General features: G+C 46.5%; 1 protein-coding gene across 2 annotated transcripts in view; it reads left to right on the plus strand.

Moving 5' to 3' along the window:
* Positions 1-5,427: 5,427 nt before the first annotated feature.
* Positions 5,428-17,142, plus strand: part of LOC136633161 (zinc finger protein 300-like) — a 30,451-nt gene continuing 18,736 nt past the window's right edge. The window contains exons 1-2 of one of the 2 annotated variants that reach the window (XM_066608678.1): positions 5,428-5,479; positions 12,227-12,327. In XM_066608678.1, the coding sequence (XP_066464775.1) occupies positions 12,237-12,327 (91 nt within the window). In that variant the 5' untranslated portion in view covers positions 5,428-5,479; positions 12,227-12,236. The remainder of the gene's footprint in view (positions 5,480-12,226; positions 12,328-17,142) is intronic. The other variant, XM_066608679.1, reaches the window with a different exon arrangement.

Genomic DNA, 17,142 nt, shown 5'->3' on the forward strand with positions numbered 1-17,142 from the left:
CCGCAACAGGGCGTACCGGTACGTCCTGGAGATAGCGCGGGATCACATAAGATCCAGCGCTATCCCGCAGCGGGAGCCGGCTGTCAGTCACAGCCAGCGTCCCGCTGCAACAGCGGGGGGGCATCGGAGATGCGCCGCCCGCTGTTAACCCCTTCCCTGCCGCGATCTAAGTAGATCGCGGCAGGGAAAGAGTTCACAGAGGGATCGCGCTCCCTCTGTGTCTCCGGCCGGAACTCGCGATGTCATCGCGAGAGCCCGGCCTGTCGCCATGGCAACAGGACGCCAGACACTGGCGTCCTGTATTGCCTGTGCCTATAATCGCTGTATAAGCGATAAGGCATGGCAGAGCAGTAGCTCTGCCATGCCTTATAACAGCGTTCATAGGCACAGTGTTGTAAGTCCCTCAGAGGGACTCAAATAGTATTAAAAAAAAGAAAAGAAAAGTGTAAAAAAAAAGAAAAATGTTAAAAAAAATGTAAAAAAAAACCTTTTTTTATGCTTTTTCTAATATTAGCATAAAAAAAGGGAAAAAAATTAAAACCCCACATATTTGGTATTGACGCGTCCGTAACGAAGTGTACAAAAAGTTGAACACACTTTTTATTTTGTACGATAAAAAGCGTAAAAAACAACGCTAAAAAACAGAGGCAAAATGCTAATTTTTAGCATTTTGCCTCCCAAAAAATGATCAAAAAAGCCGTACATTCCCCAAAATGGTACCAATAAAAACTACAGCTCGTCTCGTAAAAAATAAGCCCCCGTACATAAAAAAATAAAAAAGTTACAGGACTTTGAATGCAGCTATAGAGGAAAAAAAAGATTTCCAAAAAAAGGGGGTTTTATTTCAAAAAAGTGTAAAAACCTAAAAAAAAAATATAACAATTTTGGTATCGTTGTTACAGTACCGACCCGCAGAAAACATTTAGTGTGTCATTTATGCTGCATGATTAACGCTGTAAAAAAAAGAAAAAGAAATCTATGGCAGAATTGATGCGTTTTCTCTCCCTGTTATCATAAAAAAAAAATTAAAAAATTTTACGATATTGTCTATGTACCCAAAAGTGGCACCGATAAAAACTACAGCTCGCCACGCAAAAAACAAGCCCTTATACGGCCGCGTCCACGGAAAAATAAAAAAGTTATGGCTTTTGAAAAATGGAGATGGAAAAATACCAAAAAAAAAAAATCGCTTGGTCCTCAACGCAAAAATAGGCCGTGTCATTAAGGGGTTAAAGGGAGTCCATCCGCTCCAACACACTGTCCAAACTGCAGGCAGGAGGAGGAGCTGAGCAGACTGATATATAGTTTTATGGGGAAAGATTTAGCATAACTTGTATTTCATTCATTTATATCTCTGCTCATTCTAAGCTGAACAGTCCAATAGGCGGAGCTATCAGTGATCACAGCTCATCCTCCTCACTGTATATGTATGGACTGTAGCTTATATAGGTAATTATAGAGGTTAAAGTGGTATTCCGGGAAATACTATTGATGACCTATCATCATGATGGGTCATCAATAGTTGATCGGCTAAGGACTGTCACTTAGAACCCTGCCTGATCAGCTGTGCCGGGCTCATGCTGTCAGCACCACAATAACAGAGAGGTCGGAGTGGAAGCCTCTGCACCGAGCTCTGTGTAGACACAGCTTTTATTGAAATCAATGGGAGACGTGCCTGCAGTTACAAGCACCGGCCACTATAAGGAGCTCGATGCGGCGGTGTCAGGCAGGGTCCGGGATAATGGAAGTCCCTGAGTAAACCCGCAACCCCTGTCCCTGCCTACTTGCCCCCTTGGGCTAACCCCCAGGGCGACAACTGGGCGGCGGTCCCTACACTCACTAGGGAAGCGGGACACGCGAAAGACAAACAGACACTGGAGACAAACAAACAGTAGAATGGTCAGACTATCCGGGTCGGCAATAGGAGGGTATGCGGTACAAAGGGGTTAGGCAAAAACAAAGTCAAGTCCAAAAGCAGAAGTCAGAAAGCCGGGGTCACAACAGGAGTCAAAAACAATACGCGGGTGCAGCTGGAAAAGCAAACTAACACTGGCAAAGCTGGAAGGAAAACACACACATTTAAATGCTGTCAGAACTCCCGCCCCAGCAGCTGATTGGGGCGGGGAGCCTGACAGCAGCAGGGCACAATCAAGGAGACGCTGGGAACACCGCCCCCAGGCTTGCTGAACAGACAGATACCAAGGAAGCACGACTGGTAGTCGTGGAAATGGGGACGCGGCGCGAGGCAGCACCAGCTGCCTCCCTAGTAACCCGGCGGCGACCAGATTTACAGCAGCCAGGGGAGATCACTAAAACCGGGGCTCCCCTGCGCCGCACTCCTGCAACCCGGGTGGTAGGACCAGTAGTGCGGGCACAGAGGCCCCGAGAGTCGCCAGTTCTGACAGGAGGCTTCCGCTCCAAACTCTGTGTATTTAGAGCGGAAGTCTCCACGCTGACCTCCCATCTAGTGGCCGGCGCTTGTAACTGCAGGCTCGACTTCCCGTGCCTGTAGTTACAAGCGCCAGCCACGGCATGGAGGTCGGCGCAGAGGCTTCCACTCTGACCTCTGTGTATTTGCAGCGGTGATGGCTTGCACCTGCAAAGCTGATCAGTCGGGGTCCTGAGCGACAGACCCCAGCTGATCAACTATTGATAACCTCTCCTGATGATAGGTCATCAATAGTACTTATGCATGGAAAACCCCTTAATAGTATTTACACTGCCCAGCCAGCAGGCAGAAATAGGGTCCTTTTAGGCGAGCCGATTCTTGTTTGAACGAGCGAACAGTGCATCATTGGCTTGTTCAAGCGAGAAATTGTTTAGAAATCATTCAGTCTTTCCCATTCGAACGATAATAAACTATATTTGTATAGCGCCAACATATTCCGCAGCGCTTACAAAGGGGAATACAGAAAGACAAAAGTACAAAAATTACAGAACCACAGTTACATATAGTAATCAGTTGATGAAAACAATAGGGGTGAGGGGCTCCAACGAGCTTACGTACTACAAATAATGGGGTGATACAGAAGGTGAAGGGGCTGGAGATGTGCGCGGTATGGCGAGGTGGAGAGTGAGGGGTGATATACACATAGACAATGGTCAGACATTTAGCCGTGTGACGGCAGAAACAGTATGACTGCAGGAGCGGGTTAGGATGGCTAGCAGGGATTGCAGTCAGTAGGTCAGGGAGCATATTATCAGGCAGAGTGTAGAGGGGTTTGGTTTAGGGGATGTGGTATACCTCCCTGAAGAGGTACGTTTTTAGAGCACGCCTGAAGTTCTGTGAGTCCTGGATTGCCCAGGTATCCTTTGGTGGTGCGTTCCAGAGGACTGGTGCTGCTCTGGAGAAGTCTTGGAGGCGGGACTGAGAAGTTCGAATTAGAGAGGTGCGCAGTTTAGTTTTGTTAGCAGAGCGGAGAGCCCGGGCTGGTTGATGGATTGAGATGAGGGAGGTGATATAGGGGGGCGCTGCACTGTGGAGGGCTTTATGGATGAAGGTAGTGAGTTTAAATTGAATTCTGTATTTGACGGGCAGCCAGTGCAATGACCGGCACAGGGCAGAGGCATCCGAGTAGCGGCTGGACAGGAAGATGAGCCTGGCTGCCGCATTCAGGATGGATTGGAGAGGATAGAGTCTGGGGTTGGGGGGGGGGCAGGGAGATCAGCAACGAGCTTCAATAATCGAGGAGGGAGTGGATGAGGGCAACAGTGAGCGTTTTTAGTGTGTTCACGGTGAGAAAAGAGCAGATTCTTGCGATGTTCTTGAGGTGCAGCTGACATGTGTGGGCCAGAGATTGAATGTAGGGGGTAAAGGAGAGATCGGAGTCGAATATAACCCCAAGACAATGGGCTGTCTGGGAGTTATGGTGGCGCCACACACTGAGATGGAGATGTCAGGATGAGGCCGGTTAGTAGGTCAGTTTTTGAGAAGTTCAGTTTTAGTTAGAGAGAGGACATAGTGTTGCAGACAGCGGACAGACAGGTGGTGATGTTTTGGAGGAAAGGTGCAGAGATGTCACAGGAAGAGGTGCATAGCTGGGTGTCGTCAGCATACAGGTAGTATTGGATGCCAAATCTCCTGATGGCTTGTCCAATAAGGGCTGTGTAAATGGAGAAAGGGAGGGGGCCGAGCCCTGGGGGACCCTAACGGCAAGGGCTAAGAGGAGGGGAGGTAGAGCCAGCAAAGGAGACGCTGAAGCAGCGGTCACATAGGTAGGAGGAGAACCAGTAGAGGGCAATGTCCTTTAGGCCGATAAGTGAACGAGCCAACGATGGTGTTTATGCCTGCATAGAATAAAAGATGAATGAAAAGGAAACAATTTATCGTTCGTCGTCCGGTCTTTGGCTGCGTATACATGGAACGATTATTATGGACTTTCGCTTCTTCAATCAATTTTTTGAACGATAGTATAACCACTAACTGATGCATCATGGGATTGATGGAAAGTAAAACTAATGTGAAGATGGCGCCTGATAAGCATCAGGCAGGGGGCTGCACTGCATGGAAGATAGTACAATACAGAGTGTGACAGGCAATCAGGTGAGAGGGGCAGGGATGGAAAAACGTATTTTCGCTGCAGTGCTGCTTCAATGTGCGTATACTACCGTAACACGGATCTGTAATTGCATCCGTATTTTATCAGTATTCGCTTTCAATTGTTTGATTTTATATGTGGCAAAAAAAAAGATTTTTTTTGCCTAATAGAAAATAATAGAAGCTGCGTATTTTAAACACTGCGGTTAAAAATATGCGCATCGTTAGCCTACAGATTCTCATTAGCTCCATACTGTAGGTTCCAAAATACCTATTAAATACAAAATTGTCATGCGCGTATCTGAGAGGAGAAAAAAACTGTATCCACCTTTCAAATTTCTCGTGGCCCCAGTTTTTCAGTTCCAGTATTACCCACATGACCGTGGAGGCCAGTGATTGGCTGCAGAGTTCATGAACCAACAGCATGTGACAGCTGCAGAAGCTTCTGCAGCCAGATCACATTTAAAAGGGGAGCACTGGTTTTGTTCTTACACATTTTTCTGTAAAATTAAGAAAAATATCTCAGACAGCCCCTTTAAGAAATGGTTGACAAAGACAGCCACTGCTAACTACTTCACTATTGGGTTATCTCACATGTATATGACTAAATGTCATCCATGCTAGGACACTGCAATACGGTACTACCACTCGCCAATTCCCTAAAACACACCTAAAAGTGCTCACAATAAAGTTTTGCTTGGGTCAAAAAAAAGAGGAAAAAAACAGGTTCTGAGATCACGAGAATACAGAGGCTGCCAAATGTTCTGGGAATTGTAGTTTTATGTCTCGTACTGTACTTGGAAACGTCCACACAGAAGAACTGCAAGTCCCATAATGCCGTTCGCTGTAGCGTATCAGCCAATCAGGAAAGAGCACTGGAAAAGAGCCTTTGTCCGGCGAAATATAGCCCCCCGCGCATGCGCAGACAGGGCCGGTAAGCAGGTAAGCTCTGGAGCCGGGAGATGACAGGGTGCAGGATGGGGTGTTGTCAAGGGGAGGTCTGCTGAGAGGTCAATCGAGATAAGTGGTCCCGTGTAAAGGATCAGGAATCGGGCCATGGAGTGGGGTGATGATGTAGTACTACAAGTCCCAAGCTGCTGCATATGTGTAACTGCAGTTGTCTGGTTTGTGCATACGTCATCAACTCTTCTTCATCACGTGGTATTGTTATTGTCACATGGCATGTCATTCACAGGTGTTCCCATAACACTGTGTGTCCGCTACGCCTCCATAACCTTATCAGTCCCAGGTTACGACATAACACTGTGTGTCTGCCACAAGTGCCCCCAAAACTATGTGCTACCTCCAGGTTACCCCATTACTGTGTGTGCCAGCCATAAGTGCCCCTATAACTCTGCCAGCCCCAGGTTACCTCATAACTGTGTGCTAGCTCCAGGTTACCCCATTACTGTGTGTGCCAGCCATAAGTGCCCCTATAACTCTGCCAGCCCCAGGTTACCTCATAACTGTGTGCTAGCTCCAGGTTACCCCATAAGTGTGTGTGCCAGCCATAAGTGCCCCCATAACTGTGCCAGCCCTAAGTTATCTGATAACAGTGTGCTAGCTCCAGGTTACCCCATAACTGTGTGTGCCAGCCATAAGTGCCCCTATAACTCTGCCAGCCCCAGGTTACCTCATAACTGTGTGCTAGCTCCAGGTTACCCCATAACTGTGTGTGCCAGCCATAAGTGCCCCCATAACTGTGCCAGCCCTAAGTTATCTGATAACAGTGTGCTAGCTCCAGGTTACCCCATAACTGTGTGTGCCAGCCATAAGTGCCCCTATAAATCTGCCAGCCCCAGGTTACCTCATAACTGTGTGCCAGCCATAAGTGCCCCCATAACTGTGCCAGCCCCAGGTTACCCGATAACTGTGTGCTAGCTCCAGGTTACCTCATAACTGTGTGCTAGCTCCAGGTTACGCTATGCTAGCTATAAGTGCCCCTATAACTATATCAGTCCCAGGTTACCCCATAACTGTGTGCGTGCCATAAGTGCCCCCATAACTCTGCCAACCCCAGGTTACTGCACAACAGGGTGTGCTAGCCCTGCTTACCCCATAACTGTGTGCCATAAGTGCCCCTATAATTAAATCAGTACCAGGTTACCCCATAACTGTGTGCGTGTCATAAGTGCCCCGATAACTGTGCCAGCCCCAGGTTACTGCACAACAGGGTGTGCTAGCCCTGCTTACCCCATAACTGTGCCAGCCCCAATAAATAATAGAGTGCTGCAGAGAACACATTAAATAATACGGAAGGAATTTGTATATAAAGTTTATCACAAATGGAAGTTGATTAACCCCTTAGTGCCCAATATGCCTTTTTACGGCAGGCTAGTCTAAGGTGTCCCATGCCTAGGGGGTCAGGTACTCAGTGGTCTGCTAACAGCCGGGCTCCTTGCTGTAACTTCAGGGATCAGAGAAACGGCTATTTAACCCCTCCCCCCCATACTGCGGGCTATAGCGACCACTGCATCTAAGTGGTTTTGGACAAAAGGGGCTCCCTCTGCTACCCAGTGGCTGCCGTCGATGCTCTCACTGGGTTGCCATGGCAGTTTGAAACATAACAATAGCCTTCAGGCCTGCTATGAACTAAAGCCCAGTGGCAGGGTGTAATAGGCATTGTATCACAGTACATTGCAGTACACAAGTAGTGAAGTGTATTATGCAGACCATGGCACAGGTCTCCTTGTGGGACAAAAAATGGTGAAAAAAAACGATCAGTAAAGTTTCATTACGCCAAACAACCCCTACAAGAGCCTTTTTTATGGGAATAATAAAAAACTCCACATAATAGATATCGCCACGTTGTACAAGAAAAGGGGTCAATGAAAAATGCTTCCCCTCAAAAAATAAAAAGCAAATCAAAAAGTCACATGTCCCCCAAAATAGTTCCAATGAAAACGTCTCTCTGGACAGAACCGAACAGCACCAGTCAGACTCCACCTTATGTGTAAAACGCGAAATCTGTCTGTTTGTGTCAGATACAAATCCACAGCTCTGGTCCGATTTGAGTGAAATTTTGCATGAGTGTTCTTCAGCACCGGACGACGAATACTGGTGGAATTAAAAATTCAAAAACTCACCAACTTCCCTTGTAATTTTTGATGCCAATGGCAACCAATCACAGCTCAGTTTTCATTTTACCTCAGCAGCATAAGAAATGGCAACCAATCACAGCTCAGCTTTCATTTCGTATACTGCTGAGATAAAATGGAATCTGCACTGTGATTGGTTGCTAGTTCTTATACTGCTGAAGTAGCATGAAAGCTGCTTGGTGATTGGTTGCTAAGGGCAAAAGATTTTCTTTTGGACAGCTTTCATAGGAGTGTAGTGTGGGGCTCATTTTTGTGGCCAGTTTGTAAATTCCAAGACTGATATTTATAAAATCGCTGTGCAACGCATCGGTGTGTGTGTATATATATATACACACATATATCACCTAGTTAACTATAATGAGGTCTGTCCACTTTTTCACCCAGCTGCCCGCTTTTCTTTTTAGCATTTTGAGCCGGATCTGCGATGGAGCCTCAGTCCGGAGGTTCCGATGCAGGTGTGAAACCGGCCTGAGAACTCACACTGACCCGGCCACCCCGAATGTTGTGGTCGGAATGATAGTGTAGCTGAGTGCCCTGTGTCACCTGTGGCTGTAATTCCCACTGACCGTTATTGGATTCCGGCTTAGTGTATCACAGATCTCCATGCGTATTTAGTCCACATGCAGATTTCCTAACACGGGTTTGGCGTGGAATACACTTTTTTTCTGTAGACTCCAGTGTGGATTCCCAATAAAAGCAATTCCACAAGGGTTCTGCATTAAATCAGCAAAAACACAGTGTGACCATATCCTAACGTTTCACTCGGGCCGCACGGTGGAAATAAAAAAGTAAAATAAAAAAATTGACAGAATTGTGTTTTCTTATCCTGACTCCGAAAAAATGAAATAAAAAGTGGTCAAAAAGCCCTATGTACCCAATATGGTACCAATGCAAGTTATAACCCGGCCTGCAAAAAAAAAAACGAGCCCTAATATATTTCTGCGAGTGTACTACGCAGTTAATTGAATCCACTGATTTCAGTGGGTTTGTTCACATGAACGTATTTTTTCACGCGATGTGCAAACGTATGAAAAAAACGTGTATTATGTACTGCAATAGGCCATTGAAGTGACCTGCATATTTGCGCACCATCTCAATGAGCCTGTCTGCATATTTTTTTTGCGTGCGCAAATACACAATGTATTTGCACACGTAAAACATGCCGGACCGGCCGAGCAGCGTATTTTCACGATTGAACTGAGCTTATGCCTACATGAACGAGACACAATAGTGACCCCCATAGTGGCCACAGTAGTAATAGTGTCCCCCACAGGAGCCCCAGTAGTGTTTGTGACCCCCATAGTAGTTCTAAGAATGCAGCCCATTCTGAGGCCAGTGGTAACCCCCTGCTGGCCTCTGGCCAGGCAGCGTTCCTACAGACTGTACACTAACCCTGCCTGTTGCTCCAGTCCGGCGACATGAACCGCCGCTGAGTCTGACCGCTGACCTCTTACTTCGGCAGAGAGGTCAGCGGTCACAGACTCAGCAGCAGCTTCCACTACCGCCAGCCTGGGGATACAGGCAGGGTGAGTATAATTCCTGTTATTTTGATGCACGGCTGGTGGGCTAAATATAATAAGGCGGGGGGCTTGATCCGGCCCGCAGGCCTTCTGTTTGACATGAGTGATCTAAATAATAAATTTCTGTTATTTATACCACATGGTCAGTGCCTAACAAAGAATGGAAAGTTAGTGGGGCTGGTCTCATGGCTCTATAATCACAGTCCTGATGGCTCTGTTCCCACTTTTTTTCATTCTCACTTCCCTTCACCCAGTTGTCTCTATTTGGGTGTGGTTCCTAGTGCTGTCAATGTGTCAGGTGGGTGGTCCTCACCTCTCAGTCTCAATGGGGGACGTTGGACTGTCAATCAAGTCCAACATTACCCATTGACAGTAGGCTGTAGGGACCTTCCACCTGACACATTGACAGCACTAGGAGTTGGAGGTCCCATCCGGTTGAAGGGAAATGAGTATTAAAAAAAGGTGGGGGAATAGAGCCAGCGGGGCCGCGGCTGCACAGCAATGTAACCAGCCCTGCTGATTGTTCCTCTTTAGAAACAAACCCCCCAAAACAATGGGGGAGTTTCTGGGGGTTTCCATCGCCCAAAGCGATTAATAAAAATTATCTAGTGCACTATAGGTACTCAAAAGTGGTGTAGTTAAAAAAATACAACCTGTCCTGATCTAGAAAGGAGAATGGAAAAATAAAAAAGTTATGGCTTTTGGAATATGACGATGGTAATTAAGGCACAGGGCGGTCACTAAGGGGTTAATCGTTGTCATATAGTTGCTGTCAGTGAACTGACACATTCTTATTTGACAACATCTGTGTGGATCATATGCTGATGAGAGAGACCCTCTGGGATCGGTTCCTCGCTTTCACACTTCCTAGATGGCCACTGCAATCTTCTGACTACGTACATGTACGTGATGTATATTGTGCATTAGTAGAACAAGGTATGATTGCTCCTTAAGGAGAGCGACTAGAAGGTGAGTGAGGAGACTTATAAGGCCATTCAAGCTCCTCTTGGAAATATGCAAATGGTAGATGGAACAATACCTTCCCAGAGAAACATGCATGGCCTTATAAGTCTCCTCACACACCTTCTAATTGCTCCTCCTAAGGAGAAACTATATCCCTCCCGACCCACGTTACAGGCTTCTCACTAGCCAAGCAAGAATCCTGCTGCACACTGATGAGGGGGCAAAAACCCCGAAACAGCTGTCTGTGTATGGGTATGCTGGCTTTGGCCTACAATTCCCAGCCATTGTTACAAGGCTTGTATAAAAAGTCTAACATTGACTTGCAGGAATACTGCCTTCCAATATTTGGCGCTGCAGAGGTATTGTCCTATCTCCCCATCAGTAAACCAATGCACACTGTTCTCTGAGAGAGCAGATGTAGTAAGGCCTCATGCACACGTGTGGATTTTTGCTGTGGAACCCGGAGCTGGCATCCGCCTCTGGATTCCGCAGCAATAACTCTCCATAGCATGCTATGGAAAAGTGATTCTTAATGAATACGAGCGAAAACCACTTGTGATTTCTGCTCGCGGATGAAAAATCGCAGCTCGGACGGCTTCCATTAAAAAGCAGGAGTTTAAAAAAAATCTGTACTGTGCATGTCCGACGGCGGGCTGTGCGGATTATCCGCAGTGCAGAAAAAGAAGAAAAGCAGGTACACGCGGATGCTGGCCGGGCACAGATTCGGATTCCACTGCAGGCTCCCGTATGCGGAATACGACCCACCCGTGTGCATGCAGCCGACTTCACATGAGCATGTCTGATTTTAGGGCATGAAAAATTGAATGATTTTTAACCCCTTAAGGACTTTTTTTTTCATTCTCATTTTTTCTTTCCCACTTTGAAAAAAATCATAACTATTTTATTTATAAACCAACGTAATTATCTGAGCTCTTGTTTTTTGCGGGATGAGTTGTATTTTTTAATGCTACCATTTAATGTACCACATAATATACTAAAACCTTTAAAATATTCTACGTGGAGTGAAATGCCCAGGAAATAAAAATCCTTCATCTTTTACACACTGCAGCAAAAATGACAAGATAACTTTATTCTATAAGGGCTCCTGCCCACGGATGGATATTTGCTGTGGACTCTGCACCCTGGACCTGCAGAATCCATGTAAAATACCACCCATAGCATGCTATGGGAAATAGATTCTTCTTGCACACTTGCAGAAACCAATTGCGGTTTTCGCAAGTTGAGGAAAAATCTCAGCATGCTCCATTTTTGTGGGGATTCCGCACTGACTGCTTTCAATGAAGTCAATGGAAGCCATCCGATCCGTGGCCCTTCCAAAATCACATTGTGGAAAGGTCGCGGATTCCGCATCATGGCTAGGTGATAACACGGGAAAAACAGGACTTTCAAAACGGAAAATCTGTACTGAGCATGTCCGATGGACAGATTAAAATGAAAGTGATCAGGTAGGCGCTGACGTCGCTGCTGGCAGAGCCGGATTCCACATGCGCAGGGAATGTGCAGGGGGCCCAAGTCAGTAACGAGTACAATGGTACAAAATGTATGCACAACATAGTTGTGCGAGGGCTCGTTTTTTGTGGGATGTCCTGTAGTTTCTATTAGTACCATTTTGGAGTACATACGGCTTTTTGATTGCTTTTTAAAAAAAAAAAAATTTCTGCAGAGACAGTGTGACCAAAAAAGCGCAATTCTGATGTTGTGTACTTTTTTTCTACCAAAGTTCACCCTGTGCGATTCATAATGTGTTATTTTGATAGGTCAGACTTTTATGGATGCAGCGATACCAAATATTTTTTTATTATAGATATGGGAAAAGATTTTCTTTTACTCTTCATTTATTACTTTTAGTTTTTTGATAATTAATAATCTTTTTTTTTAACTTATTTTTACATTTTTTAGTTCAGTTATCAAACTTTTCTCCCAGTTAGAAGGGTGTCTATTGACTTATACATGTTGGGAGCAGCAGCTCATCTCTAGGCACATCGGTCCCCTGGTGCCTAGGATGGCTCCAGCTCTGCATCTCATTGGTTTTTGCACATTTTGAAGAGCATTTGAAAGACTTGTAGATTTCTCTTGCTGTGTTGCAGAGATCTAATCATGGACCAGGAGGTGACGCCTAAAGGCGACACAGAAGGCAAACCAAGCAGGATTGTACCAGAGGACGGACCGGAGTCTGATCCCATCATAAGTGAGTAGCTTCCTGATATTATTGCACAAACAGCTATTAGATTGCGCCAATGTATAGGAATACAACATTGTCATGTATGCAGATGACACATTTGGCCATTTGCTCGTTAACATGTTTTCCGGGCTTGCTGCCAAATGGGCATAAAGCATACCCATTAGTTTCCAGCTTGACTAAGCCACACATGGCAGCAAGAAAATCCAGTTAAGTTATTGACTGAAAGAGCCTTACAGGGGCCCTTCCCATATATTGGGGACTGTGGGTTAAACACATAAAAATAGCAACTGATTCTATAAACTTACTACTACCATTGCATCACTGACACTCTGCTGTTTACAGTGATGCTTCTTGATGTCTGACCATATGGCATATTGGCGCACATTTACTAAGGCCTCATGTCCACTTGCACGCATGGATTTCACTGCAGAGAAACAGCTGCGGCTGATATGGACGGCTTCCATTGGCTTCAATGGAAGCCACGGGAGCTGTCTGTACGGGAGACCCGCAGCAAAATGGAGCATGCTGCGATTTCTTCATGTGCGTGCAAACCGCACGCCAGGAAGAAATCCCATCCACATGCTTTTAGCTGCCCTACGGATGCTAAGGCATTCCAAGGGGCAGCAAGATGCACGGATCTCCCATGCGGGGGCCATGTGCGGATTTTATAAATAAAATCCGCATGTGGACATTGGGCCTAAGACTTACACATCTAATGCCATTCTAAGTAAAAGAGGGGAGTTAGAGTGGGTTGCACAAAATGCATTAAAGGGGTTGTCTCGCGAAAGCAAGTGGGGTTATGTACTTCTGTATGGCCATATTAATGCACTTTGTAATATACATCGTGCATTAAATATGAGCCATACAGAAGTTATTCACTTACCTTCCCTGCGCTGGCGTCCCCGTCTCCATGGCTTCGTCTAATTTCAGCGTCTAATCTCCCGATTAGATGCGCTTGCGCAGAAGGGTCTTCTCCCATCTGTTCGGTCCGGCACGAGCGGCATTCTGGCTCCGCCCCCTTCTACGCGTCATCGCGTAGCTCCGCCCCATCACATGTGCCGATTCCAGCCAATCAGGAGGCTGGAATCGGCACACATGACGGGGCGGAGCTACGCGATGACACGTAGAAGGGGGCAGAGCCAAAACGCCGCTGCTGCCGGACAGACCCGAAGGCAGAAGACCCTTCTGCGCAAGCGCGTCTAATCGGGCGATTAGACGCTGAAGTTAGACGGAGCCATGGTGACGGGGACGCCAGCGCAGGGAAGGTAAGTGAATAACTTCTGTATGGCTCATATTTAATGCACGATGTATATTACAAAGTGCATTAATATGGCCATACAGAAGTACTTAACCCCACTTGCTTTCGCGAGACAACCCCTTTAAAATGTGCATGCCTCTTAATACATGTGGCACGTTTTGAACTCTGCAAGCTAGAAAATCAAATTTGCACCCAAATTTTCTGTTTTTTCCACTGTGCTTAAAGGGGTTGTCTAACTTAAACTTTTTATATAGTATGATGGTTTCCCTGTGCCTAAACCTATATAAAAATCAATATACTGACCATGAGGCCATGGTATCTGCCAGGTAAACAAGTAAACAAAGCACCAGAGGATGGGAGCAGCAGATGGGGAGCAGTGTGGTAGTGGGAAATGAACATTGGTGTTTTTTTATTTGGTTTGGGGTCCAACCAAAGCTGAGACCCCTACTAATCCTGAGAATGGATGAATCACCTCCCCATTTCTTGTTCACTGCATCGCAAAGAGTAACTTGAATAGTGCGGCAGCCAAGCGTGCCGCTCCATTCATTCAATGTAGAAGCTTTTGGCTATTATTGGCAATGCCATGGAGAAACACATGCTCACCTGCCACTCAATTAAAGCTCCTCCTCACTGCAGGGTGGTGCAGTGAAGAGAGGAGGACATGGGACCCCTGTTCTAGAGGTCAGTATGGGTCTGAGCGGTGAGACCTCCTGGAGTAGAGCTTTGTGATATACCCCTTTAAGCAAGGTTCAGGGTATATGTGACAATCATTTTCCCATACTGCAGGCTGGCATCCCCATCAACATGGCAAGTGTGGGCATAAAACAATGGTCAGACTTAGCATTGTTTTCTACCTTTCTTCTAATTGTACTGTATAGCACTGCTGAATATGTTGGTGCCATATCAGCAACATGGAGTAGATTAGAGTGGTCATATACATCTGCGATGAGTCAACCAAACCAGAACCCGGTCCCACCGTGTACTGTAGGCAGATTGTACTGCCAGATAAGCTACACATTTCGCTGTCTTCAGTAGTTGCTGGAGACCATTTATGAGGGTTGGTAATTCTGGTAGCTTGGCATTCAATGCTGGTTCCATTTAATTTAGCTGGCTTTGCTGCAGAAAAGCATTGGTACTGTTGGTCATGTGTGGCGAAGCATTCAATTGGTTAGGCACATACAGGAGCTTTCATCTTACATTGCGTGGAGCCTCTGCAGTGACCGCACATCACTTTATTGGCTATCTATCTATGGTTTCTTAGGTGTGATCTATGCCATGTGTCTAGCTAATGGCTACAGTGCACCTTGGATCTAAAAGACATGATCTTGATTTTTTCTGTGTTAGTGGATGGTTTTCTTCTTGATTTGTATACAAATACAACGCTTAAGTGATAAATCTGATGGTTTCCCGAAAGTAGTGCATTGTGGAAGTTTAGATGACTATTACACTAAGCTGTTAGAAAGGTTATCCAGGACTTATATATTGATGAGGCTATCCTGTGTCTGACTGTAAGACAAATATCTACAGCAGGAACCTCCCCCCTCTGCTCTGTCTGACTGTAAGACAACCGGCTGCAGCAGGAGCCTCCCTCCTCTGCTCTGTCAGACTGTAAGACAACTGGCTGCAGAAGGAGCCTCCCTCCTCTGCTCTGTCTGACTGTAAGACAACTGGCTGCAGCAGGAGCCTCCCCCCTCTGCTCTGTCTGACTGTAAGACAAGCGGCTGCAGTAGGAGCCTCCCTCCTCTGCTCTGTCTGACTGTAAGACAACTGGCTGCAGCAGGAGCCTCCCTCCTCTGCTCTGTCTGACTGTAAGACAACTGGCTGCAGCAGGAGCCTCCCCCCTCTGCTCTGTCTGACTGTAAGACAACCGGCTGCAGCAGGAGCCTCTCCCTTCTGCTCTGTCTGACTGTAAGACAACTAGCTGCAGCAGGAGCCTCCCCCCTCTGCTCTGTCTGACTGTAAGACAACTGGCTACAATAGGAGTGTCATGTTCATCCTGGACTGCCAACCCGAACAGGATATGGGGGGCAGGCAAGACAGATGCTGGTAAGCGCAGGTACAGGTGGCTAGTCGCAGCACGGGCAGGGGGACCCTCTGCAGGAAGGTGAAGATGCCTTTATCTAGATCGTGCAACAAGAATGCAGAATAAACTAAGGGAAAACCTTTCCCTGCAAACCCCTACCCAGGAGGGAGCCCTGCCTACTCTGTGGTCTGATCGCTTCCGACAGATGCGGACCCACACTCGTGCCTAGGACACTACCTATCCCTGTCAGGGGGCCCTGAACTCGCGAGGTACAGTGCATGGAAATAAACAGAACAAAAACAGACAAACAATAGACATAAACAGGGACCAAACCAAAGTACCGGAGCCAGAACACACAGAAGGTCTAAGCAGGAGGACTACTCAGGGAGCACTGGAAAATAATCGGCAACTCCAAGGCAGCAAGAGCTGGATCTTATAGGGAGGAGGGAGAAGTTGATTGGCTTACAGACATGTCCATCACCAGTCACACCTCTCAGACACTAGCAGGATAATTAACTTAAACTAGAAAGCACAGGAGTAGAGATGAGCCTGCTCGGATGAGAATGCAGTTACTCTAGAAGAGCGATGCTCGCTCGAGTAACTGCCTTATCCGAGCGTGCTCGCTCATCTCTACACAGGAGCTGTTAACCCTGGCAAGTCTGCATAGAACCTACAGAAACTAGGTGTGCTGGCAAATAATTAACCATGTGCTGACAGAGATGTGACAAGGAGCTTCCCCCCTCTGCTCTGTCTAACCGTAAGACAACTGGCTACAGCAGGAGCCTCCCTCCTGTGCTCTATCTGACTGTAAGACAACTGGCTGCAGCAGGAGCTTCCCCTATCTGCTCTGTCTGACTGTAAGACAACTGGCTACAGCAGGAACTTCCCTCCTCTGCTCTGTATGTCTGTAAGACATTTGGCTGCAGCAGGAGCCTGCCCTCTCTGCTCTCTCTGAGCAGTAGCTGATCAGTAGGGATCCCTCACGGAGTAGCCATTTGCCGGGCCGCTGTGTCAGTATACAAAGCTGTAACCACACTGCAGTGGCCCTATATGGTATTGCAGGCATAGGTCATTTCATGTCAATTCAAACATCGACAATCAGCTATTTAGAGCTGGGCAACCCTTTTAAGCTTTAAAGGGAATGCGTCTGCTCGAACCTGCAGTCCAAACTCTAGGAATCATATTATAGAGCAGGAGGAGCTGAGCAGATTGCTGTATAGTTTATGGGGAAACATTTAGTATAACTTGTATTTCATTCATTTATATCTCTGCTCATTTTGAGCTGAAGTCCAATGGGCAAAGCTATCAGTGATTGGCAGCTATTTGTGTATGACTGTGCATACAAAGAAGGTTGTCAATCACTGATAGCTCTGCCCATTTGACTGTTAAGCTCAGAATGTGCAGAGATATAAATGAATGAAATACAGGTTATACTGAATCCTTCCTCATAAAACTATACATTAATCAGTTCAATTCCTCCCGTTCTATAACATGATGCCTGCTGTTTGGCCAGTATTTTTGAACTGACAGATTTCCTTTA

This window comes from Eleutherodactylus coqui, chromosome 6, assembly GCF_035609145.1.
Source record: "Eleutherodactylus coqui strain aEleCoq1 chromosome 6, aEleCoq1.hap1, whole genome shotgun sequence".
In the NCBI taxonomy this organism is placed as follows: Eukaryota; Metazoa; Chordata; class Amphibia; order Anura; family Eleutherodactylidae; genus Eleutherodactylus; species Eleutherodactylus coqui.